Source organism: Cibotium barometz, chromosome 14, assembly GCF_041138505.1.
Source record: "Cibotium barometz isolate CiBa-2024 chromosome 14, ASM4113850v1, whole genome shotgun sequence".
Taxonomy (NCBI): domain Eukaryota; kingdom Viridiplantae; phylum Streptophyta; class Polypodiopsida; order Cyatheales; family Cibotiaceae; genus Cibotium; species Cibotium barometz.
In genome coordinates, this window is record NC_141059.1 from 13394963 (window position 1) to 13421569 (window position 26607).

The 26607-nt window shown below is 38.5% G+C and overlaps 1 protein-coding gene across 4 annotated transcripts; it reads left to right on the forward strand.

Moving 5' to 3' along the window:
• The first annotated feature begins 12814 nt into the window (after nucleotides 1-12814).
• Nucleotides 12815-16737, forward strand: LOC147631678 (putative mediator of RNA polymerase II transcription subunit 26b). Of its 4 annotated transcripts, none has more exons than XM_086808187.1 (9): nucleotides 12815-13901; nucleotides 14033-14101; nucleotides 14299-14381; nucleotides 14553-14632; nucleotides 14778-14887; nucleotides 15053-15080; nucleotides 15178-15644; nucleotides 15762-15843; nucleotides 15939-16737. In XM_086808187.1, exons 1-9 carry the CDS (start codon nucleotides 13470-13472, stop codon nucleotides 16082-16084), a joined length of 1497 nt encoding a protein of 498 aa, XP_086664313.1. In that variant the 5' UTR covers nucleotides 12815-13469; the 3' UTR covers nucleotides 16085-16737. The 4 variants fall into 4 exon arrangements, with proteins under 4 accessions (XP_086664313.1, XP_086664312.1, XP_086664316.1 ...); XM_086808186.1 differs by having other exon boundaries at nucleotides 12819-13901; nucleotides 14775-14887; XM_086808190.1 differs by having other exon boundaries at nucleotides 12819-13901; nucleotides 15178-15617.
• Nucleotides 16738-26607: the final 9870 nt, after the last annotated feature.

Sequence of the window (26607 nt, forward strand, 5' to 3'; positions counted from 1 at the left end):
ATGTAAGATTCCTCCCCCAGCCCTCATGATGTCCAGTATCTTCCCCTGTAATTCATTCCCCTCTTCAGAAATATAAAAGATCTTGTTTCTATCAGTTTTGGCCTAGAGAGAGAAAATCTTCTACAGAGTGGTTATTCAGATTTTAAATATTTTTGGATAGAAAAATACCTCATCTTATTAAAATAAGTTCCCCTGAAATAGAAATTCAAGGGAAGATAATAGAAGAAAATTTAGCCATCCATCTCTCTTATGTGCTTGTCTACTCTTATGTATGTGTGCTTGCTTACAAGTAGCTCAAGATCATCCTCTCCCCTACATTCTTCTCTTGATATATCAGAGCATTTTCATGTGAAAAGCGTAAGAAGTAAGCAAGGATGTGGTACATGGGTAAGGGTAATCCCATCTCTTTCCATCTCTGATTTTGGAGTAAGACCTTGCTTGCCTACTCGTGTATGAGCTCAAGGTCATCCTCTCCCCTGCATTCTTCTCGTGATATCAAAGCACATTTATGTGAAGAGCTTAAGACGTAAGCAAAGGAAGTGGTACATGGGTAAGGGTAATCCCATCACTTTCCCTCTTTAATTTTGGAGCAAGACTTGGGGTAGCTGTGAGAGCTACAACCAAAAAGAAAAGTCATTGTCTCAAATTGAGGCATCCTCTTATGTGAAGGAAGAAGACCTTGTTATGTGTGGTTAACAATGTTGACTACAAATTTTACGTGTTTCGAGGTGTTTTAGTCCCCGTTTTAGCTTTGCAAGTTTTTAATAACATGCACTCTATGAAAATGTTGATTTTGACAGTATATGCCTAATTTCTAATTCAGTGCAAAGTTGTAGCAAATATTTGGTTACAGAACAGTCTGTGTGTGCAAAGAATCTAAAATTTACAGGTTGTTGGTGGATGTATTTTTATGTGACTATTCGACATACATTTGCAATATAACAGGTGTACGATACCACTGAGTTAAAGATCGCAAGTTTAGTATAAGTATAGAAGTATTTGTAAGCACTATTTAGTAAGTTGTTGCAAGTAATCATGTCAGACACTCTATCCCAAATTATGAATGAGAAGCTGGATAAGAATAAATTCTAAGCATGGAAGTTCAAGATGACTAATTCCCTTATAGGAAAAGGATATTAGGATTTCATCACAAGTGATGAAAAGGAGCCAGAGATTGTTGAAGAAAATCCTACACCACAAGTGCACACATATAACGCATGGCATAAAAGACCCAAAAAGGTGTTGTACTATTTGTTTGTTAATATGACAGACTCTATGATTGTGCATATACATATGATACACAAACGCCTAAGGAGGCTAAGGACACCTTCGAAAGATGTACAATACAAATACTCAAGCTCAAAAGATGCAACTAAAGCAAGAGCTGCATAATGTGACCAGAGAGAAACTAAATAAATGATTACTCAGTGAAGGTCAAAGAGCTTACACATGTCCTTACTTCTATTGGATCACTAGAGTAGATGATGACGATATGGTATCGATGACCTTAAATGGTCTTGGCAAGGAATGCAATCACTTTCAAACCTCTAATAGAGTTTGAGAGAACTTTCCTGATTTTCAAGAATTGATTGCTTCCCTCATCTGTGAGGAGATGAATTGTAGGGGAGTTTCATCCTGTGAAAATTCATATGAGTAGGCTGTCTACTCGGATACAAGTAGGGGTAGAGGTAAATCATCATCTAGAGATCAAGGTACATGCTCTTTTAATGGAAACAGAAATCATGGGTAGCAACAACATGAATATAATGTACAAACAAGTGGAAGAGAAGGTAGGGGGGCTAGAGAGGCTGAGGTGGTTGGTTGGCAAAGAAATCAAAATATTCAAATAGCATGAAGTGCTATTACTATGGAAAACTAGGGCTTATTGCAAAGGACTACTATAAAAAGAAGAATGATATCAAAAGTGAAAAGTTGTAGTACTCCGTCACACCATTACGGGTGCCCATCCAAGTTGTAGATTTGCACACCATTGCTTCATAGCTTGAATGTATGCCTTTTGGACTAAATAGGGTGATGCAGAGCACATGCTCAGTTCCATGATTGGAGATGTGTCATAATCGGATATATTTTTTATGTGGATTCTAGTGTCTCTAGCCACATGACAAGTCATGGTGATGAGTGGTTTAAAGATATGCAAAAAAAGAAAAAACTAAGGTATGTAGAAACAAGTGATGATATTATGCACCCCATTGTGCATGTTGGTAAAGTGCCATTGTCTATGCAGGATGGCAAAATGAAGTACCTAGAAAACGTCTTTCATGTACCTAATATCATAAAAAAACCTGGTTTTTATTAGACAAATGGTTGAGCAAGGTATGCAAGTGAGGTTCAATCCTCAAGGGTGCTTTATAGAAAACTTCAAAAATTAGTGTCACTTGATTACAAAGGGTAACATAAATGGATGGTTTATTTTGGATATTAACATGCCATCCATGTTTTCGCATGGGATATGTATCATTGAAGATATTGACATATGGCATACTGCATTGATCATGTGAATATAAGCTAAAGTCTATGCATGACCAAAATATTATTGCAGGTTTGTTGCTGCAGTTTAAGGTTGATGGTATTATGCATAAAGTATGTGAAGTGCCAACTTGGTAAGCACAAAGTATTTGAAGTGCCAGCTAGGTTTGCTAAAGTTTAAGGTTGATGGTATGCACATAGTATGTGAACTGCCAACTTAGTAAGAAGCATGCTAAACATGCTTTCTCACATAAAAGACATGTTAGTGCAAGGCCATTAGATGTTATAGATTCTGATGTGTATGGGGACCGACCAACACTGTAACAATTCTAGGTTGCAGATGTTACATTCATTGATGATATCACACTAGGAAAGTGTGGGTTTACTTCATGAAGGAGAAAAGTGAGGTGCTTGCTCACTTCCAGAGATTTAAAGTCTTGGTTGATAAGGAAAAAGGTATGTAGATCAAATGCCTAAGGTTGGATGGTGGGAGAGAATATTCTCTACAAGCTAAGTGATTTCTTGAGAAAATAGGAAATCAAGAGGCAATTCACATATATGTACACTCTGTAATAGAATGGTGTTGTAGAAAGGAAAAACAAGCATATTATAGAAGTTTCTCGTGCCTTAATGTCTAAAACAAATATGCCGGATTATTTTTGGAGTGAAGCAGCAGTGGACAGGACCCCGAATGCCCACTACAGTTGTTCATGGTATTATGCCTAAATAAAAGTTTACAAGTATAAAACCAGATGTGTCTCACTTGAAAGTGTTTAAATGTATTGCATATGTGCATGTTCCTGATGACGTGAGAACTAAGTTAGATCCAAAGGTAGAGAAATGCATCTTCATTGGTTATGATTTGGAGCATAAAGGTTATAGATCTGCTATAACCCTACCACAAGTGAGATGCGAGTAAGTAGAGATGTTATCTTTGATGAGATGAGTAGCTGATATGCACCAGTGAAGTAAACTCAAGATGTGGATATAAGAAGTAATGATGTTTTCCTACACATAGAGTAGCCAACATGCACGTAGTGGACCTAGAGAGTCCTCTAAGAGTGGATCCAATGTTAGTCCTCCATGGGCAATCAGGTTGAGGACAGATGCAAGAAATATATATGAATCATCTCATGGTATTATAGGTGCTGGTACACATCCATCAAGAAAAGGGAAGGAAAAGGTAGATCAACCTTTTGTGCCTGATCTATTAGCAAGTCACTCTACGTGTTTTTCTACATGTAGAGCAGCCAATCATAGGTGCTTAGTGGACCTGGATCTAGTGTTAGTCCATGGTTAGTCCATGGTCAGGCATGAGAGCCCTCTAATAGTGTATCCACCAGTGTTAGTCCATGGTCAGGCCGGTTGAGGACAGATGCAAGGAATATAGGTGCATTAGCTCATGGTATTATAGATGCTGGTACACATGCATCAATAAAAGGGAAGGAAAAGGTAGGTCAACCTTTTATGCTTGATCTATCACCAAGTCACTCTTAAGTGAATGGTGACTTTAGTGGCTCCAAGAATAGTCTTGATAAGGAGCTTTAGTTACTCATAGTACATGAAGAACTATCATAATGTAACCATTCTTTGAAATTAATAATAAAGGATTTAAAGAATAACTTTTTGTTAAATTTAAGAAGAAACTTTGCCTATCCTTTGATAGATTAAGCTTTGTGTGCCTTTTTCTCCCATGTATATTTTCTAGGTTATTTACAACTTCTTCTTCTACTTTATCTTCAATAATTACTTTGGGTGGAGGTGGGGAAAGGGAATGAGACAAAGTTGATATCTCTCCCTCATTCATAGAATTATTCACCCATACAAAGTGCTTCCCCACCCCTATCTTAGCCGAATAAAATATCTATTAACACAAAAACTACTTTGTTTATGGATCATGCACTTTACATCTAGCTTTTTCCTCTCTTTATCATTAACATAAGCATAAGCAACACGACCAAAAATGATAAAATAACTTACCTTTTGTATTTGACTTATAAATGCTTCATAAGGTGTAAGTAAGTCTTTCCATAGGCTCTCTTGGAATCCTATTTATTAGATAACATGCAATTCCTATTACCTTTTCCCAATAGGAATTTTGAAGCTTCTTCTTATATAGTATGCCTCTCATAGTTAAGCTTTAAGCAACCACACAAGCCATGGATTCACTATGCACTACCTCTATGACACTAGGAGTTATGTCATCATTACCATGAGACACTACCATACTGCACCATATTCTTGGACTTTACACCAACGCACCATGGTAAGTGACATATAAAAAAAAACAAAGACTTATATTCAAGGGTAACATGAAAATAAAATCAAAGAAGTTGTTGGCCTAGTTGCCCTACATGAGGTGGTAGGAGCCAATAGAAGATTATATCACTTCTCACATCAAACAACTACACTTGAGCCACACTTCTCCACTTGGTGCACCTAAACTTGTATTCCTCCTTGGCTCATAGCCTAATGCAATGACAAGAGTTCAAAATATGTGCTCCTGAATCTAATAGGTAAACTACTATGCTCACCACCATAAGACACTCAACAATACATACATATCATTCTCCTTGTTGCACCTTCTTACACTCTTCTCCCTCTACTAGCTTTTACACTCAAATAGTTATAAGATCTCAAGATGGACAAATTATGTCACAAGAATGTTCAGTTAGATCTTCCCCATGTAGAATAGATCACTTTCCATGTGACTGTGGCACAATCAGTAGGGTAATACTGGTCACCTTGTCTATCCACACCCTAGCCAAGCAAGATGGAGTATCTGGTGTATTAAAAAAGGCGAGCACTCTAGCGACCACTTTTCAACTGTTAGGCACCCATGTAGGTAGAGCTAGGGGTTGACAGGGTACAATGGTCACCTTGTCATCCACACTTCGACGACCAAGCAAGACACTCCACTTTTTCTTTCAATTATGTCGATTGGCCTAATACCAATGTGGGGTCAACACACCATCTTGGTGCACTCTGGAAACTTGTTAATCCTCCTACATATCCCCACATTTGTTGAGAAACATTAGTAATTTAAAAGTCCTTAAGAAGCAAACCATTCTAAATCATCTAATATTATAATTTTGAAAGAGACACTTGTTAAAGAAAATTTTATCGCCTTTGTTTTTCCTTAAATGGCCCTTCATATAAAAAATGTCAAGAATTATGAATTGTTTTGTTATATCTCTTGGAGGATGCTTTCGAGGGTGTGATAAATACATTTTCAATTTTTAAGCATAATAATGCCACTACCATGATTGCTATTTATAATTATGATCAATTATCATGCTCTCAAGATTCCATATGAAAATATCTAGTAAATCTCTTTATAGACTTAGAGATGCTCATGTTTTTGGGTGAGCAATTCTTGATTAACTTTCTTAAGTGTGGAAAGCTCCACTAAGAAATACTATCACCTTTTTTGGAACTTTTATGAAATGAATCACAAAATGAATATTACCATGGCAAAAAAGAGAGTTGATAATTACTCATTGACTTCAATGCATATTCACACCTAAAATACTATCACCTTGTCTTGGAAATTTTATGAAATGAATCACAACGTAAATATTCCCATAGCAAAAAAGGGTTAAAAAAGAGTTGATAATTACTCTTTGACTTCATTACATATTTTATACCTAAAACCATATGTAAAAATATGATAGGACAACACAATTATGTAATATCTTTTTTTTGTATAACTTGAAGAAAAGTTTATACCAAAAACTATGTGTTAGGGTATGATTGACCAATATGTATTCTAGGGAGTGCATCACTTTTTCCTTTTAATACCAAGACGGACACAAATGCTAGAGGCTATAAACAAGGAAAGCAATGAGTTGAAACTTAGAAATTGATTAATTCCAAAAATAAGAAAAAAATAATTCTCTATGAAGAATAAGAAATTCAAGACTTATTAAGGAACAAAGAAAACACATTATCATTATGGTGTATCAAAATTTAAACGAATAAAATAATAACAAGATACTTTACTTTGTCCAAGGGAAAGATGATATTATGCTTTATATCTTCTTCCAAAAAGTTAAATCTTGTGGTTGGTGATGGTGTGGTGCCTAAATGACCAAGTTGGATGACTTTTAACTAATGGTGGATAAGCTTGTTGGGTTTGGAATAATAGCTCTAGCTCCTCGTAGCACTTAGGTGTGGGAAAAACCTAAGTTCTCCTTGTAGCACTTAGGTGTGGGAATAACCTAAGTGCTTCTTGTAGCACTTAGGTTCCCCTCACAAAAAACCCTTGTATCCTTGAAAGTTTGGAGAATAAAGAGTTAGATGTGATTGAAAGAAAAATATTATCCTTTTAAAGAAGCCATTAATAACAAGGTGAGTAATAAATTCTTCTCTATAATGATTGAGAGTAATATGAAAATCACATAAAAGTGTAAGTTTACACAAAGGTCTTATCTTATCATGGCTTTTATAAGATTTATTTGCCCCCTCTAGTATGAGCCATTAAAGCAAGAGCTTTACCTTTACCAAATTGTACACATTTAATAAACACCACTAAGGATGACAATGATGTTTCATAGGGAGGGCTAAGACCATAGTACATAATGCGTAAAAGTAGACCTCCAAGCCTAAATTTTGGATGCTTATGTATATCGCAACTATAGTGTGATTCCTTCTTAGCCTTTCAAGGAACATATCTATCACACTTTATGCATGAGTTTGGAACAAAGGTTATAAAAACAAGTTGTTATCTACTTTGTTAGATGGAAATAGTCCCTTTACTTAACAATATAAAGGCTTTATGACAAAGAATTGTTAAATTGTCTTCTAGGTCTTAGACATAGTATATATGGCCCCAAATTTCAAAAAGCTTAGATAAAAATCCAACTCTTAAAAGATACATTCCCATTGTTTGTCCACTCTAAGAAATTGACAAATTAAAGCTATTATCCATTAGCACCCTTTTCTTTTATTAAAGAGAAGTAAAGAAGCTTTCAAAAAAACCTATAAGATATCTACTCACAATTTGTAGGTCTCATTGAGTTACCATAGCCCTTTCTTGCTCACATGTTTATAGTGCTTATAGGATAATGTTCACTACTATTGCTTCTCATGTGTTTGCTTTTACTTCCTTACAAATCACACTCCCAAGGTTATAACTTTTTTTGGACTTGTGGACCTATTTGTTAATGCCACATTCAATGTTTCTGAAAGGTCATCTACCAAGCCATCCTTAACATGGTCCTTCAAAAATTCCATGTAGCAATAAAAGATACAAACATGAAGACATTGTATCTTTGCCTAAAGTATTGAAATTCGCATGCACTTTTGCATAAAGGAATTAATGTATATGGTGGAGAACCTTAATATTTATAATGCTAATGTATATGGTGGAGAACCTTAATATTTATAATGCTAATAGTCATAAGAGCAAGATAAATGGAGGAATTGAATACTACATTGTATTTAATACTAAGAGCAAGATAAATTTAGGAATTGAATACTAGATTATACTCTGTTGTTGGGGTAGGTTACATTGGGTTGTGGGGTTTCTCTCTCTCTCTCTCTCTCTCTCTCTCTCTCTCTCTCTCTCTCTCTCTCTCTCAGAAAAGATGATCTGACTCCACTTCCTTAGGAGCCTCCATGAAGTTTACCGATGTCATTCCTTCTCCACACTGGGTTTGCTGCAGCAGTTTCTTGCCATGTGTCCTCGCTTCCCACAGTTGTGGCAAGTGAAGGTACTTCCTCCTACTCTGCCTCTTCCTCGTCCTCATCCTCGAGAGAATCCTCCTCGGGTGAAGAATGCTTTTTCCTCTCCAGTTGTTGAGTCCAGCCATTTCTTCTCTTTGACCTTAGTCTCTTCCTCTAGTAGAGCTCCTTCTATCTCATGCAGCTTCAATTCAGGTACATTCTTTAATGTTGCTACAATGTTTTCATATTCACCTTTGTCCACACTCTTCAGAAGCACTGCTAGTGCCTCATACACTCATTTTTCCCACTCACCTCTGGGCATTCGTCTCTCCCCGCAACTAGCCCCCACAGATTTTTCATCATGAGCAAATACATGGTTTTTATTTGCCATGTATAAAACTGCTCCCCATTAAATTTGGATATCTCTTGTGCCGTGCTCATGATGATGTGAAGGGGGTCTTACCTCTTGATCCAATTTCAAGATTCAAGGACAGTGTCTACCCTTTTACAACTCAATCTGGTGTTTTGGTGATGATTACAACAGATTTATCAGCATAAATTCACCAGAATAAAACCAAGGGTAACAAATCTGTACTGAATGGTTGGAGTATCAAACCATCTCCGAATTGCAATCTGAAGTTATAGGGATCTGTATCAGATAACCAATGGTTAATTTGAACCCTCAATTGCACCAAAATACAATGATTCGTATTGATTAATCACTTATTAGCAAAATAATCCTCTATTTTGTGTGCAAAAAACAGAGTATGCAAGGAGTCCAGATCTGGGGCCTTAGAGTTCAAATGAGCTCAACCTCTTTCAAAGCCATCACTAGCAATTAGTCTAGTAGAGGATTAAGCTAAGAAACACAAGATTTGACCAAACATTGAATGCCTAATCTCTGTTTTACCAAAGTCACGTGGCAGATTTGATGGAGAGCTTGGATCTCACTGTAGACTTGATGAAATCAAAAACTGTCTTCACCAGCTTGTAGAGCACCCTTGAAAACCCCTAGGGCCAAGAGGAATTAGACCCATTGTATCTGTGAAAGACAAGATCTCAATTTTGCTTCAGAAAAAAGGCGCTTGAAAAAACGCAAAAATCTGGAGGATGCACTGGCAGTTTGCAGATTTGATTAGATGGGTTGAAGCACAAGGAGTATGGCTACATGTGGCTAAGAGGTTTTGGGCCAATGTTATGTGTGAAGGGAGAGAGAGCTCCTCCACCAACTAGGGGTACAGAGGTTAATTGAAAAAGAGCTAAAAATTTGATTTTTTTTCTAATCCTAATTAACGAGGTGATTAGCAAGATAATAGGCTCATAAATTTGATGGATTCTAAGCTAGGCTCTGATACCATGTTAAATTTACAGCATTGTGATGAGCTATGGTGGATCAAATGCAAGAATCAACATCATTAGTAAAGAGATTAGATGATAATTAAGACGTGATTAGTGAGCAATTAACTGATAGCTTAATGTAGGCATGGATAATAAAAAACCAGCAAATTCTCATTAGGTCAATGCCTTAATTTATAGAGTTTACATCCAAGCATCTAATCCCTGTGATCTCTCCTTGATTCACTCCACCTCTTTTGCTTGATTCTCTCCACCTCTTCACTTTTTCCAGAATATCTCCACACATCCTAAATCTTCTCATGCTACCCTTTATTCTCTCCCAGTAGATACTTCTCACCTTTTCACAGCTTCTCACTCATTTACAGATTCTCTTTACAGCCTCTTGCTAAGGGCTTGTTCCCGCACACACCCTATTCACTTGTATATTTCAACATGCGTACGTGTGCGCCGTGTGTGCATGTGTGGGTGTGTGTTTTAGAAAGTTTTTTTATTGAAGGTGAGTATTTTTTAAAAAAATAGTAATATAAAGAGTGTGTGTGTGTGTGTGTGTGTGTGTGAGAGAGAGAGAGAGAGAGAGAGAGATTACTAATTGATAAAATAAATGTGTGTGTTTGTGTGTGTGTGTGTGTGTGTGTGTGTGTGTGTGTGTGTGTGAGAGAGAGAGAGAGAGAGAGTGTACATATAACATATACCCATGTGTGTGTGTGTGTGTGTGTGTGTGTTTAAGAGAGTTTTTTTATTGAAGGTGAAACATGCACATAGTAGCTACAATTTTGATTTATATACACATGTACACAGTAATCATGCATCTACTTATCTATATGTATGTATAATTAACAGAGTGACTTGCATTTTTTTTAAACACATGAGGAGTACTCTTTCCTTTGAGGAAAGGGTGAATTTGACTACAAAATTCGACTGACACTTTTTTCATGGTCCAAGCTAGTTTGGGCCATGGGCGGTTCATGATGTTGGATGGACGACGATGTTTTTAAAATTATTATACGTTTAGATTTAGAAAAATTAAATGAAAATATTATGCTAATAAATATAAAAGAACATCTAGGCTTGCTTGATCTTTATGAAATAGACTATAATGCCTATGGCCCAAGAGATCAAGTATGTCAAGTATTTGACAAAGTTATTAAATGTATCCCAAAGCATGAGTTCATTCGAAAATAAAAATGGTTGTGTTCTTCTTCTGTGACCATTAGTGTTTGAATAGTCTTTTTTTTAAATATAAATATTGTCTTTGTCTCTCTCCTTATTTTCTTATGCTCTCTCTCTTTGTCGCTAACTATATAGAAGATCATGATTGTTATTAATGTGAAGTTTGATTGATTCTGTTTTATGCAAAAACATGGAGTTAGAGATTCTAAAGTCGACCTCCTGTGACAATAATAAATTGTCAAATAGGATCTTCTTTGAGGAGATGCCACAGTTGGGTTTTTTTTTCTACCAACCTAGCCCAAAATGGGAACTTCTTGGGTTTTATGGATGGGATGATGTTAACCCGTGATATATTTAAAGTCTTAGACCCTTACAAGCTAGATGATAATCTCAAGCTCCTCTTAATCAAAGAGCCATTGGGATTACTAGATGGCTTTTACATTGTGGGTAGCAGATGTAGGAGCTCTAAGGAAAAGCGCTTATTGAAGTGCATTCCGATAAGGAAATTGGTAAAGATACTGATGTAATAATTTTTAAGATTATTGATAGATTGATGGATGTCTCTTCTCTCTCTTTATATTCTCTCTCTCACACTCTTTCTCACACATACACACACACATGTAATACACAAATAGTTACCCTTGCCTTTTTCTGTGTGTTTGGTGTGAAATGTAGCTAGGAGACCATAAGTTTTATGTTATTTGGTGTTTGTGTGTGTGTGATTGTGAAGAGGTAAGCACAAGGACGTTGGTGGTTTCGAATACCGTTCTCTCTTCACCTTGAGGTTAGTGTTATTGTTGCCCTTTTTCTTTCTATTTGTTTGTGCATTTGCAATTAATATGTGATGCATAGATAAAGAGATTTTTGGTTAGCTAAGAGATATATATATATATATATATATATATATATATATAGAGAGAGAGAGAGAGAGAGAGAGAGAGAGAGAGAGGGAGAGAGAGAGGATACTGCACATTAAAATACTTTCTATATCTCTTTCTATCTCATTAAGTGTTTTAATATTGATAGTTTGTATTTAAATGTGAATGTCTAATACTTTAGTGTGTGCACATAAATACAGTTTAAGCTAGAAACTTTTCATTTATTAGACCATTGCCATAGGGATTATAGAGAGTGTTCTAGAGAGAGAATATATGGGCTTGAGAGAATATACAAACTATAGTAGCCTTAAAAATAGCAAAGAAATGTTCTCAAAAAGAAAAAAAAACTTTCTTTATGGTTTTAGAGAGACAATTATATGTCCCACTAAGAGTTGACGAGGTATCTACTACATGTATATAGTGTTGGTATTAAGGGGGGTTATTAGGGTTATGTTATATATTGACAAAGATATGAAGAGATGTCTGATGAGCCTTAAGATATTTATTAATTTTCAGCAAATGGAGATCCAGAATGCTAGCAACAGCTCAAATGCCATAGTGGCTCGAATGGAGATTCCAATTCAGAAGTAGCTTTGTCTACCCCAGCTGAGTTGATGAATGTTCAAGCTGCAAAACACCTTGCTCGGTCAAGGTCTCCATCTGGATAATCAAGCTCTAAACGTCTTCAAACTATTATAAACACATGCGAGCGCACTGAGAAAAATCAAGTTGCTTGCAAGGAGTACTTAGATGGCCTTTGGGTTGGGTCCTTGGGATGAGATCCGTGGAAGTAGCAGCCAAAGGGGAGATACACTAAGAGACGAGTTTACACATCATCTCCATCATATTCTTGAGAGTAGTGATCACGTGGAGGCTAACCAACTAGACATGATTTCTTTCATGGAAAATATGCATGCTGAAATTGGGGAAAGTCTAGGTGGATGTAATAAGGAATGTAAAGAATAAACAAGTCTTATCTTTACTCACCCAAGACGACTAGCCTTTGTTTTTATGTATGCAAGTCAAGGACTAGTAGGGACACTGGGTGGCAACACCCTCATAATAATACTTAGGACCTTAGCGTTATGCAGATAACCACAAAAATTAAATAACGCGGCGGCTTGAAAACTTTGTCGACGTGGCATGCGGTAAGGTTTTTAAGTAACAAACCAAAATTTTAACATATTTGCAAAATTTTTTGGCAGTATTTTCCGACGCAAAATTGTGGTGGGCTTCGTCGAATCGCAGAAAACGAGATGCGGGACTCTTTCACGAGGAGAGAGAGAGAGAGGAGGGAGAAGAGAGAGAGTAGGTGGATTGTTGTTGGGAAAAAACACAGGATACGAGGATCGTTTTGAAAGAGCATATGTTCGTAGGACTCTGCAGGGAGGCCCATCTGTGTGTGAAGAAGGAGAAGGGCAAAACAGGGCGTGCATCTTGATGCGCAGAAAAACACTGACCTTTGGGGCCATAGAGAGAGAGAGAGAGAGCCACTTTCTCTCTCTTTGGGCAATTCTTAGGTGGGGTCCCCTCTCTCTCTTTCCTCACCCATCAAATCATCAGAGAGAGTAAAGCTGCTGTACCCAGGAAAGCAAAGAAAGACAGAGGTGTTCCCTTCCAACAACCCACAATGCATCATCTTCCCCCTTCCCCTCCTCCTTTGTAATGTGGCCCTTGCCTCTCCCACCACCGATCTCTTGTCAGAAACACTGTACAGCCGATCATCCCAGCGATTAGAGAGCCTTTGAACACTTCGAGTTTTTTTTTGTAAATAGCCCTTATCAGGGTTAGTATGCGTCACAGTTAGGGTTCGATCAATACTGCCCGTGTATTCCCTGTTGTGTACTTTAGTTCAGAGAGAGATACAGAGAGAGAGGCACAGGATTCAGCATTACAGAGGGCGTTTTTCAGATGGTTGACATTGATATGGAGCGATGGCGCAGCTATTTCGGAAGAGCAGGGGCTGACATATGGACTGTCATCCAACAAGCCATCAATCTGGCAGCCATGGATTACCCCAAGGACTTCAGAGACAGGCGGGGCGAGATTGCTGAGACCCTGTTTTCTCGAAACCTGTTGCAGTCGCACTCTAGGGATGTCAAGGATGAGCCTAGCCTCATCTTGGAAGAGGGTGAAGTCAGAGATGTTGAAACAGGAACAAGACAGATGGTGGAAGCACTAGCTGATGCAGATGGTCATGTTGATCATGGTGATCATGATGTGCAGAGGCACCTCCATGGCTACCACGATGAGGCAGAAGCCCTCACAGATGAACTGGAGGAGGAAACCCTTGTTCTAAGAGAACTTGACGGCATTAAGGAGACAATCAAGGATGTAGATCAAGTATGTATGCCACCTTGTTGCTGTTTGATTGACAATTCATTTCATCTTTTGTATGTAGCCTATGTTTTGTACAACCTTCCCCATGCCTTCAAGTGTGCCATAGCTGACAAACCATTGAATTTCCATTGCAGCCGGAGAATGTTGTCCTGGAGGCCTTGCAGAGGCTGCAGTACATGCAGATCACCGTGGAGGCACTGAAGGTTGTTTTAATCATGAACCTGTTAGTTGGACTTTATGTTTCTATATGTTCTGGTCCCGATGGGTTATGCCCCGATTCCAACCTAATTCAAATATATACATTGGCTGCCTAGAGAATTGTCATATATTTTGAGGCTCTAAAGGTGATCCTTATCAGAGGTTTGTCATTTTAATTTCTCTGAGCACTTTCTTGCAACAGGCGACTGAGATAGGAAAGCAGGTGAACAGTTTAAGAAAGCATTCTTCCAAGAGAGTTCGCACCATAGTCAAGGAGCTAGTAAGGTAAAGGCTGCATTCCTTGGTGTTAGCTTTTGGTGTTTTAAGTGGTTATGTGCCTTGAATGGGCATTGCACAGCCGAGCTCAGATATTGCCCTCTCCGAAGAATCACCTGAGAGTGCTTCATTGACAGTCTCTTTAAGTTCTTTGAGGATGGACTTTCTGCAACTTTGCAGACATTGGAAAGTCCTAGTTGATGAGTGGGTAAACAGCGCCAGGGATGTGACTGCTGCTACCACTACTGCTGCTGGTGCAGGTACAATGGAAACATTTTCTCTTGCACAATGTTATGATGGAGAGTGTGAGAGCAATGCATAATTTAATCAATTCGTGATTAAATCCATCTGGTGTATCCCTTCGGAAACCTCATATCTAAGTGAGGATGAGGTGAGTTTCAGCAGAATGTGGAGAATTTGCGGAAGCTGGCAATGAAGAACAGGGATTGCCCTCACCACCACTTGATGAAGGTGCACTATTGGAAGCAAGAGCCTCATCTGTGGAGCTGTCTCAGGTATACTCATGTAGAAATTGAAATTAGCCCATTGTTTGCTGCTGGAAAGGAGGTTAATGACCCCTAAAGCTACCTTCATGACTTCAAAGTATTGAACAAGATGTCAAGTTGGGTGTTGTGCCTTCTTAGGGTGTACTAATGTTTTGCTTTACGTGTTGGATGCAGCTCTTTAGCTTCATTGATGGGGAAACATGTAAGTGTTTTCTTCCACATTTACTAAACCTTTTGATTCTCATCGCATCATGGGGATTCATTCTTATTGTTGACCATCGTACTTACCATGTTTTCAGGTGGGCAATCAAAGGACAGAGGCAATCCTTCTAACTCGGTTGAGCCTTCTGTTAAAGACAATTTGAATTGTTCTTCTAGGTCACAGTCAGGCAGCATGCTGACAGATTCCAGTGATTTTGATGCGAAGGCTAGCACAAGCCATCCATGGGAGTTGAGAACGCCAGAGGAGAGGGGAAGTGCCACCCGTGATATGTATCCCCACTCTGGCGAGACTGAGAAAAAGGAGTCAGCTTTGAAAGGACAGACTGGCCAGCGAGACAAGGGCCACAGAGGGTTGAATCATGATGTCGGGTTGCAAGTATCAAAAAGCATCACACATGGTTCGGGCCCAGGTAGACCCTCCAATGACATGTCAAAAGTGAAGGTTACTGTAGGCTCAGCCAGTGATTATACCAATGTAAGCAGGAGTCACATTGTCCATAAAACTGTGGCTATGCAGGCAAGCGCCGATAAAATTTCAAACATGGTAATTTTTTGTTTAGGGATGATCGGTTCTAGTGGAATCTAGAGCCTTTCCTTTTACATTTGGTTCTACTGGGTGGATGCGTGTTAGAGTTTACATTTTTCTCACCTCTTCTTGCAGAAGTCTGATAAGAACCAAGTTGATCAGAAACTTGAGATTGCCAAGAGGAAGCTTCACCAAGGCTATCAGCAAGCTGAAAATGGTCAGTTGTTCTGCCTGGTATTTGCTATGCATCTTGCAGTTTGATGCTGTGTGGAATTAGAACAAGCACACTAATACTGGTATATATTGCTTCAGCAAAGAAGCAACGCACTGTGCAAGTCCTGGACTTTCCAGACCTTCCTAAGGCTGGGCAAGTCGTGCGGGGTAAAGTGAATCCACCTGTACAAACCAAAGCTGGCCCTCAAAATGGCCATTGGAGTCAGAATAGGAGGTATGCTTGATCCTTTTGGAGAAACGTGAGAAGTTTCAAGCAGGAGGGTCTATTTTGGAACTTTATTTTTGTAATGCCACTTGACTCTCCTAGGAAGTTTGATCTTCCTTTTGTTATCAAGCATTAGCAGGCCAGGGTAAAAGACAAAGCTATCAATTGGTCATTACAGAGAAACATTTCGCGAGTTCCTCCCTCTTGCACATGGCACAGGATAACAGTGCAGGAGTTTTTACCCAAGGTTTGGCTTGGGATGCAGTAATGCATTGATCATAAGACATCACCCATGTTGCTTTGATGTAACAGTGGGTTTGACTTGCCAATAGAGGATTCATAAAAGCGACAGGCTCGCCTAAACTAAGTCAAAACTTTGTAACTTAAGCTTGCCAAAAGTACCCAGTCAAACCTTTTTATTGCACCCAGAAATTATTACTGCCTGCATAAGCTTAAGTTTTGGAATCAGATTCTTATCTTCCAATCATATTGTTGACACTCAACTAAGAAGGGATGATTGCTGTTCGAATTAGACCGAGGACCATAGTTTCATTCCATACTCGTACTCATCCGTTTGGTACTTTCAATACATATTGTACCGGTACCATGCTTTCCGTACTCGGTACTTAAAAAAAAATTACTTGTTAATTGATTGATTTTCACTTTGTATCCTATCTATGTGTCAGCTTTGCTTATACTGACTCTTCAAACCCCTATTCATGTTTGTCATACCCTTGTTCTTATCCCTCTCCCAATTGTGTTGCTCTCTCAATTTTCCTTTTCAATGGACTCATAACACACAAGGATCTATTTATATTTCAGCTTGTACTCAGTCTTGACATTAATAGCTTCTTTATTTTCATACTTATTTGTGTCATTGATGATTTTAAATTTATAGTAGCGTCTTTGATCTATTTGTGTGCCTTTACTCCATAAAGTCTATTGATATTTCAATTCTACTTGTCCATTTAATGTTAGTTGTGACTGATGAGTGCTTGATTGTTTATTCTTTATATATGTTTTTAACCAAATTTGTTAACCAAGTTCTATGCTTTTTTAACTCTGTACATAACTAAATTACGTGTCCGCGTGTGCATCATACCATGCTTGTACCATACACCGGTCATCTCATACCACACCTACATATACCTGACCACCTTGTAGGTGAATTATAAACTCGTAAGTCATTCATAATATATATACCGTTATTTATATATGTTAATTGACAAAGTGAATGTACTCAAAGTACTTATCTTGATGCGTGCTTTGCGTACTTGTACCATACATGTACTATATCGCATTGTACCTAAAGTATTGAACTAGTATGCCAAGGACTCTACTTTCTAGAAAAGCGCACTTGCTCGGATGCTTTGTTTTTCTTGCTTTGCAAGCAAATACTATACATTTGTATGTGCACAACACGAGAGAGAGAGAGAGAGAGAGAGAGAGAGAGAGAGATTTATAAATTTCTTGAAAGGCCAAATATGAGACCATATACATGACATGAAGACCATGAAAGCCTCCCCTTCTAAGATTATTTGAGAACCTCAAGTTTTTTGGACTTAGTATGGTAAGTGATTATTGTATAATTGCCTTGGCATGAATCTATCATTATGCATTATTTGTGTTCATCGCTTGGTTGACGTCGAAGTTGTGTCGTTAGGGACAATGGGTCCTCTTACAAAAAATCAAATTGCCAATGTCGAAGGAGCTTTGCTACTATCTACAATTGATTTTTTTAAAATTCACATTAACTATGGGACTTCAAAAATGTTTTACTATGGTAGCTTAAATCTAATGGCTATTTTATGTTTTACTGGCTTGAATCTAAGAAATTAATACACCAATCACTTGGCTCATGAGTGCTTTTTTTATTAAAACTTTTCCGTATGGAGGCTATGTTATTTCTTTTGGCACCCAAGGTTAAGAGCATAAGGATCGATGGAAAAACAACATTGTTGACAATAATAGATATTTGATATTTTGAAATGTGGGGGTAACACTAGGTTCAAACTAGGGCTCGATAAAAGCATTTTTCTAAAAGAAGTTGGGAGAATAAGAACCCTAAAAAAGGAAAGAAAATATGCTAAGGTGAAAGAGTTAGAGAGACTGGTCGATGTGGGGGGCCAAAATTCAAGAAGACCTAGTGAGGAAAAAAGCATATCTATAGTGCTCTCTGAACACTTCCCTATCTTATGCCTTCTTGAAAAAACCGAGCTAGAAAGTCAGAGCAGAGTGGTTCCACATTGACCCACAATTATTCCAACTCCTTATACAAGGAATAAAATCTATCTAAAAGGATAGCTTTCAAACGGGTATTCCCCCCCAGTTAGAGTGTAGGTGTCAAATGTTAGAGACACTCAAAAGCTCCTAAAAGATATTAAAAAAGAAGTTGGGAGGATAAGAACCCTCAAAAAGGAAAGAAAATATGCTAAGGTGAAAGAATTAGAGATCTTGTGGTCGATGAGGGGAGCCAGAATCTTCAAGAAGACCTAGTGAGGAAAAAAGCAGATCTAAAAAGTTAGCCGCCAACATCTAAAGCTCTCCTTGAGAGAGTAGTGGTGGGTGGGTAAGGTCAATCGGCCCTCTAAAGAAATGTTCAAGCTGCAAATAAATAAATAAATAAAATGAAAAGGACCACATCCCTCTCCTGGAAACAAGAAAAAAGGCAACTTCTATAGCAAAATCCTAGATATAGTGCATGAGAATTTCTCATGAATCTTTAGTACCCCCTCATCTCTCTCAGAGGATTGAGAGGAGGCTTGCAAAATGATCTCAGAGTGTAGGGCCAGGACGGTGCTTGTTGCAGGGTTAGCAACAACCCTTCAATAAGAAGTTGCTTTAGATGAACTTGGAGAGACACGAAAAAGACCAAGGATTGAGGGGCTCCCTTTGACTTCTTCCAATTATTTAAGCCTCTCTGAGTTGGCCCCCTTCTATTGTTTTGGCAAGAATCGACGAAATTTGGAGCCCTTTCATTCTCAATCAATGCAAGAGTGATAAAGCTTATTCATAAGAAGGGCCCAAGGAAATGATCACCAAGTGGAGACCCATAACCATGACCACCGCCTACAAAATATTTGCAAAGACTTAGACGAGAAGACTATTTGGTAGCTTGAAGGACTGGGTTAGAAAAGAATAAAAAGACTTGAAAAGATCCATTGAGCAGGGATGTCCTCTTGGCCCACACTTATTTGCTATTACCTACTACTGATGCTCTAGGTTGGCTTGTTCAGAATGCCATGAGAAAAGGGACCCTAAAAGGGATCATCTTACATAGAGATAGGGGTCAATTGTGTCTCTCCAGCAATTCATGGTGGATGATACCAATAACCTTATCCACAACAATGAGGATTCAATTAAAGCATTCTGAAGATGTATCTTTTTTGCGTGATGTCTGGATCTATGATTAATCATGAGAAAACAAGGATAAAGACCCTAATTCAAGAACCCTCTCAGTGATTGTTCGAGTAGGGATGCAAGGTTATTCAAGAAGGCCATATCTTTCAGCCCTGGGCTTTGGAGTCATACTACACCAAAGATGGAGATGGGTTATGTGGCTAAGGTCTAGAGAAAGTTTGACCAATGGAAGGGCTACGAGTAGGTGCAAGCAGGGCCTAGCCACTAGGCTGGTGATTCTCAAGAACAAGGTATTCACTAGTACCATCTACTTCCTCTCCTATTGGAGGCTCTCAACAAGGAAAATAAAAGGGTTGAATACCATATGCAGAAACTACCTATGGTTAGGGGATCTTGAGGTGTACAAAGTCTCAAAAGTTGCTTGGCATGTCTACACACTATTGAAGAAGGAAGGGGACCTAGGAGCTCCAAACATAGAAGGTCAAAAGTTACTTGGCAAGTCTACACACTACCAAAGAAGGAAGGGGGCCTAGGAGCTCCAAACATAGAAGATGTTGCAGACAAGATGGCATCGGTGGTGGATGGCAATAGAATGGATTATAAGAAGCTTGCAAAACATGGAGGAGGAATGGGCCATTTTGCTTAATAAACAGATCTGCATCTTTAGAGTGGCAAATTTTCCAAGGTGGAAAGAGGTCCCACCAATGGCCCTCTTTTGTAGTCCGGTCAATCAATGAAAGTGATGTGGAAAGCCTTGAATAGATGTAAGAAAGACCTCTTCTTCATTAGCAACCTAAGGAGGTTTAGGGAAATTCTCCACCTCGACTCAGTCTAGTTCTCAATAGTCCTGAAGATTTGTATTCCTAGAGAGGAACATGTCCAAGCTCATAAGCTTTCCAAAAAGGGGATACAATGCTAGAGTGACTTGTGGTGTAGAGGCAATCAAAGATGGCTCTAATCATGTGACCTAAAAGCTAAATTCTAACTAGATAGAGGGGATGAACAACTGATACTACAGAGACAGTGGAGCTTTGGGACCTGGACATCGCCCTGATATGCTGCACAACCAAGGTCCTTTTCTGATTAAAGCCTTTTCATGGAAAACCCACCAATGCAAGTAGGGGTTCAAGTTCTCCAAAATATGGTCTCAGATTATTCCATCAAAGAAGTCTTCTCTTATGGGGTAAGTATGCACAAAGCCCTGTGGATAAACGAAAGAGCCTTAAAAATTAGCATTGGAAGTGATATGTGTCCTAGATGTAATAAGGAAGTGGAATCGCTAGCACATTTGTTCATTACATGTCACTGATGGGGAGGTGCTCATGTTTTTGCAAGAGTGTATTTGCCCCATCTTGGACATAGATCTCACATGGAAAGAGTTGTTGATAAGAGTACCAATTGGGTGTTCCACAACAATGTTGAACATCATATGTGGTTGTTTAACAAATCAAAAATTAACATGTTCTAATATCTAAGTAGGGATTTGTCTGTGTAGATTAAATTGGCGATCAAAGTAGGCTTCAAGATGTGCAAAGCTTAGTACACTATGCGTGATGCCGATGAGATGATTAAAATTTCAAGAGCCAAGGATGAATTTCGAAATCAGATCAGAAGCAGCAAGATAGTAGGACTGCCTTGAGAAGGATATTGTGGTCTTTACACTGGCAAAGTATATTTACACTGGCAAAGTATATTTAGAGCCTTCTTGCCTTGAAAGATTATCTAGAATAGGGGGTTCACTAGTAATGCATAAGAGTTTTCATGCAAAAGTTATGCATCTTCAGTCAAAAACATTATGTAATGGTTGAACTTTTATTCTTCCACATTATATTATAATATAATCATCATTTTACAAAATCTTTAATTTTCTCCTCCTCGTCACTTTTTTTTTGGCTGGGAGAGGATTCCTTTCTTTAATCACACCACTTATGGTGCTAGGGGGAGAGGTGAGTAATGAACTCATATCTCAACTTTTGGACAAAAACATCTATTGTTGGGCTATTTTTCCCACCCCCACTTGGCATTCTTCTACCTTGCACGTAAAGCAAATAAGGTATGTTGCATGAAACCTAAATTCTTCATCTTGTTGACTTGGGGTGATTCACCTTCCTCCTTCATTACCAAAGGCATATTTATGATTTCATCTTCATGTCGTTACCATTTCTTGCCATCCTCTCCACATGAAAGAATCAAGAATGGAATCCAACATAGCATACAACTACATTTGTACCCTCTCCATAGGTTAGGAGTTGATATTAAAAAATTCCACGAAGCATGGAGGTTAATCACATATTTTTGTTCAATCTCTCGAACCTGAAGGAAGACAAAATAATTTTTTGGTCTATCAACTATCATATTGAGGAATTATGTTGAGAGATGGGTTTAAAAACTTTAGAGCAAGGGGAAATTATCATAGTTTTAGGGATTCCTTTAGGTGTGGAGTTTGAACATCTATTTAAATAGACATACAATTGGATTCTTCAAAATTTCTCCCAAAAGTATAATAAGTAGTTTGTCCCTTTCCCTTTTGAGTTTAGAGGGTAATGTTACTATCATCAACATAATTCTAATCTTTATTATAATATATTTTCCAAAATGTTAAATACCACCTAAATCAAACATTTTAAGATTGAGTGCCTCCTAAGAGATTGAGGGAAACGTGAAGGCAAAATGAAAGCTTCTAAGATAATATGGAGTGTTTGTTGCCTACGAAATCAGGATGTGCCTTTGGTTTATTAGACATTAGAGATAGCCAAGTGGGTTCCATCCAAGTAGATAGTAAGAGTTATTCAAATCAGAATGTGGCTTTGGTTTATTAGACATTAAAGGCATAGCCAACCTGGGTTCCATCCAAGTAGATAGTAAGAGTTATCTAACAACCACATTGAAACATGGGTTGATCTCATTTTACACAATATTAGAAGAATCAATCTCAAAAGTTGTAGAAAATGGAAGGGAATCCCCGTGTGATCCCCATGTTGTATGTTCTCTTTACTAAATTTTATATTGAGAGAATGTAAGGGAAGATTTGGTGGGGGTGCTTTTGATTTCTCTTAGAAGAATCAATCTCAAAAGTTGTAGAAAATGGAAGGGAATCCCCGTGTGATCCCCATGTTGTATGTTCTCTTTACTAAATTTTATACTGAGAGAATGTAAGGGAAGATTTGGTGGGGGTGCTTTTGATTTCTCTTAGATTTCAACTTACATATAATTGTATGCCATGCCGTCTAGATTAGTAGGAATGCATTCATTTTTAAAGATGCAAAAACCTCGTGGAAATGAACTTTGTTTAATTCCCTAATAGAGGTAGATAAGAATATTGTGTATTACTTAAGAATATTGTGTATTACTTAAGATACAATCGCTGGCAAAGCTCCACACTCGTGTGCTTCTATGTGAAGGGAGCTTCGATGTGGTGTTGATCAAGAACTACTGAGACAAAAGTTGCATGCTAGTAGCAACTAGGAAATAAACTCATAGTAATGATTTATGAACTTCATGGAGGGTGCTCACCATGTATATATTTATGTTTGTGTTAATGAACTTCATAGAGGGCGCTCACCATGTATATATTTATGTTTGTGTATACCCAGGGTAGCCATGACACGACTACGTAGGTCCACCTCCACAATCATAATCAGTGCCACTATCCACAATGCAAACTTGGCCCATAAAGATGAAGAAGTAATTTTTGACCCACATCCCTTGGCCATCCGAGCTCATCTTGGGCCCAGATGGCCATTCGCCTAGCTCATCTTGGGCCATGTTCAATCCCCATAATGTTAGGACAGGGTGTCCAAGAGTAGAGTCTACCTAATCCATGTGTGATTCATTATGGGATAACAGTCTAGTGTAGCATGCAGCCTATTAACAATGTGCCAAATCTAATCTAATCCATCTCTAAACCACCTGTCCTTCTAGACCACCATCTCGTGGAGTATAGTGGCCGCGCTACTCAATCATAGCTACTCCTCATAAAATGGGAGCTACCAACAAAACATGATCTAGCTAGACAATACAATATAAGGGTGGAGCATGCTATCTAACACCCCCAACACCCCCCTCAGAAGGTGAACTACTTGCATTGCTTGATGTCAAGTCAATGAAGATGTCGCTCCATCTGGTCCCTGCTAAGGGCCTTTATGAAGATATCTGTATAATTCTCTATCATCAAGGCACGAAACCCCATTCTACTACCGACCTCCCTGAACATGATGATCTCCCACACAAAGCAATGAATCTCAATTTGTTTTGTGCTAGCATGGAACCAGGATTTCAAGCAATGACCATGCAACTCTAATCGTTACATTGCAATGTTGTAGGCTGCTTCTACACCACACACATATCCTACAGAATCCTCATGTGCCATAATGCCCCACATGATCTAAAGTGCGCATCTTATACTCAGCCTCTATTGATGAGAGTGCAACAAAGGGGGATGATTCTTACTTGTCCAAGAAATGCATCCCGAACCAAGAAACAATGCCTTGTCATTTAGGGCATGATGTCCAAATCACCTACCTAATGTGAGTCATATAAGCCACTGAGGGTCTTGCCCATATCATAGGTGATGTTATACCTTTGGATGTAGAGTCACAACACCCCCATACCTGCCTTCCACAATGATCCTCTTGGGCTTGTTAGAGAACTAATAAGACCACGAATCAGCTTCCTTAGAAGATAAGACTATCAATCTACAAGGTTTGAAGTGTCTTCTTTCACTCCATTGCCTTGCATTATTGGCCCTCTTGCATGGATAGGGTTTATGGTGTGTAAATGTCACATACATTTAGACTGAAGGAAATGGTCAATTAGCTTACCTTTTTGCATATTAATTTGTAAGATCTCTCATGTCATATTTTGCTGCTACTCAAATCACCCTAGCTTTTACTTAATAGTGAGCTGTGATTTGATAGGATACGAGTGGTTTCTGTAATAAAAAGTAGAATGTTGTATACGTTTATGCACAGTTTATAAATACAATTATAATTATGTTCCTTAAAAAAAAAGTTTTCGAGTATAGGAAGGATATGAAAATCTTTCAAAATCCAACAAAAAATAATGTGACCTAGAGATGCTTAGAGCCCAGGCCCAAACAATACATAGAGAAATTATAAGGTATAAAGGCTTTTATTTTAAAAAAATGTAAAAAAAAAATTTGGGGGTTCTTTCACATTCAAAGGATGCTCCATGAATTTCTCGTGCCGATGTCCGGAGCGTGCATGATTGAAAAGAGAAGCGACATTCCCGCGCTTCGAGAGGAGGAACCAAAGGTGGCGAGTCAGTCAGCAAGGGCACATTGTCAGGAGAGGGTCGAAAAATCGAGGCAAAAATTTACTTTTTCTTGAAAATTCGCATGGGATGTGGTGTTGTCTCGGACAGCAGGAATAGAGCTTCTTGCACAATGCATGGCAAGGAAGGAATGATCGTGCATTGGGACGCAGCCATACATCCACATATAATTTGCATGGTAAAAGCTTAACAGTATCTAGTCAGATATAATGTAATAGAACCGATAAGGATGCTTGGCGCTTAAAGGTACAGTGGGACTGGGATCGATAAAAACCTTGCTTTTTTGTAAATTATTTATAGAGAGGGGAGGGAGGCCCATAAGCTCACAGCTTCTCACTGCAACACACTGCCTTAACTGCGGACAGGTTCTGTATTCATATTCATATGTGTGTGTGTGTGTGTGTGTGTGTGTGTGTGTTTTACACTAGTTTCTGCACTTGTGAGAACATTACCATTACTGAGTGGGTCTCATCAACTTCGCTTTGTTGTAATTTCTGAGCTCCACAGAGACTACCTTACCTTACCTTATAAACATGGGTGCATCGTGGAGCGGCGCGTTGGCGGTTTCCACATCGATTAATGGCACGCAGAAATTGGACGACAATGTGCGACCCATCATTTCCAGGTGCGTGTGCTTCTTCTTCTTTTTTTTTATAGCTACCTCGAAATGAGAACTTTGTGATCTTTAAATTGTATATAGTAGTTCTCTACCCGTATACTGCTATGGCGCTGGGGCCAACCCCTTAGCGCACATGTCCCCACCTGTGCACAGTCTTCCCCTTTGTACGCTGTTGCCGAGTGACCTAGAGGTAGAATGGTTTTTGAAAAGATAGTTCAAAGAGAGAGAGAAGGGTATTAACGTCAGTAGAATGCAACACGAGCGAAGGCATATACCACCAACGGTGGGACTTGAACTCAACACGAAGGCATATACCACCAACGGTGGGACTTGAACTCGTGCATAGTCTACCCCTTTGTACATTGTTGTCATCGGGTGAGCTAGAGGGAGAATGATTTTAGAAAAGATGGTTTAAAGAGAGTGACAAATGGTAGAGATAAAACTTGAGTTTAATATACAGTTTAGTATAGACATAGATATATAAGGGCTCACTCTAGCTAGAATGGTTTTAGAAAAGATGGTTTAAAGAGAGTAACATGTGGTAAGGATAAAACTTGTGTTTATCAGATAGTATAGATATAGATATAGATATATAAGGAATCATGATGCAAAAGCTTACCTCCAAATGAGTTGTGTGATCTTAAAAACATAGATTTGACATGTTGCTCTTTCTTTGTGTGTGTGCATGCTCACGCTTAAGATTCAATGCAAGCTTGTAAATAAGAGATCTACTTTTGGCAAAACCTTATCCATAATATCCTTTTTATAACATTTCTTCAAAAATATTTACAATGATGGTTTACAATATTTCCAATGATGGAAATGCAAGCTTGCTAAATAAGAGATGTGCCCTTGGCAAAATCTCAATGTTGGTTTTATGTTTGATGTAATTGGTTTGGTGCTATAATTTTGATGATAGAATAGAGAGAGACATCATGAAAATTTTGAAAGAAGCACTCTCGCTTTACCTCATTCTCCCTCTCTCTCTCTCTCTCTCTCTCTTTCTGTCTCCAACTCACTCTCTTTGCCTTTCTCTAATTTCGTCTCTCAATAACTTACTCTCTTTGCCTTTCTCTAATTTCGTCTCTCAATAACTTACTCTCTTTATCCCCCCCCCCCCCCTCTCTCTCTCTCTCTCTCTCTCTCTCTCTCTCACTTTCTCTTTAACTCTCTCAATATTTCTTACTATCTCTAATCCTTTCTATTTCTCTTGAACTAGCCAACTCTCTCTCTCTCTCTCTCTCTCTCTCTCTCTCTCTCTCTATCTTTCT

Excerpts from the sequence above, each read along its gene's own strand:
- LOC147631678 (XM_086808186.1), top strand. The coding sequence starts at position 13,470 with ATGGTTGACATTGATATGGAGCGATGGCGCAGCTATTTCGGAAGAGCA. Across the intron at positions 14,102-14,298 it reads TCACCGTGGAGGCACTGAAG|GCGACTGAGATAGGAAAGCA; the intron begins GTTGTTTTAATC and ends TTCTTGCAACAG. Across the intron at positions 15,645-15,761 it reads CCGATAAAATTTCAAACATG|AAGTCTGATAAGAACCAAGT; the intron begins GTAATTTTTTGT and ends CTCTTCTTGCAG.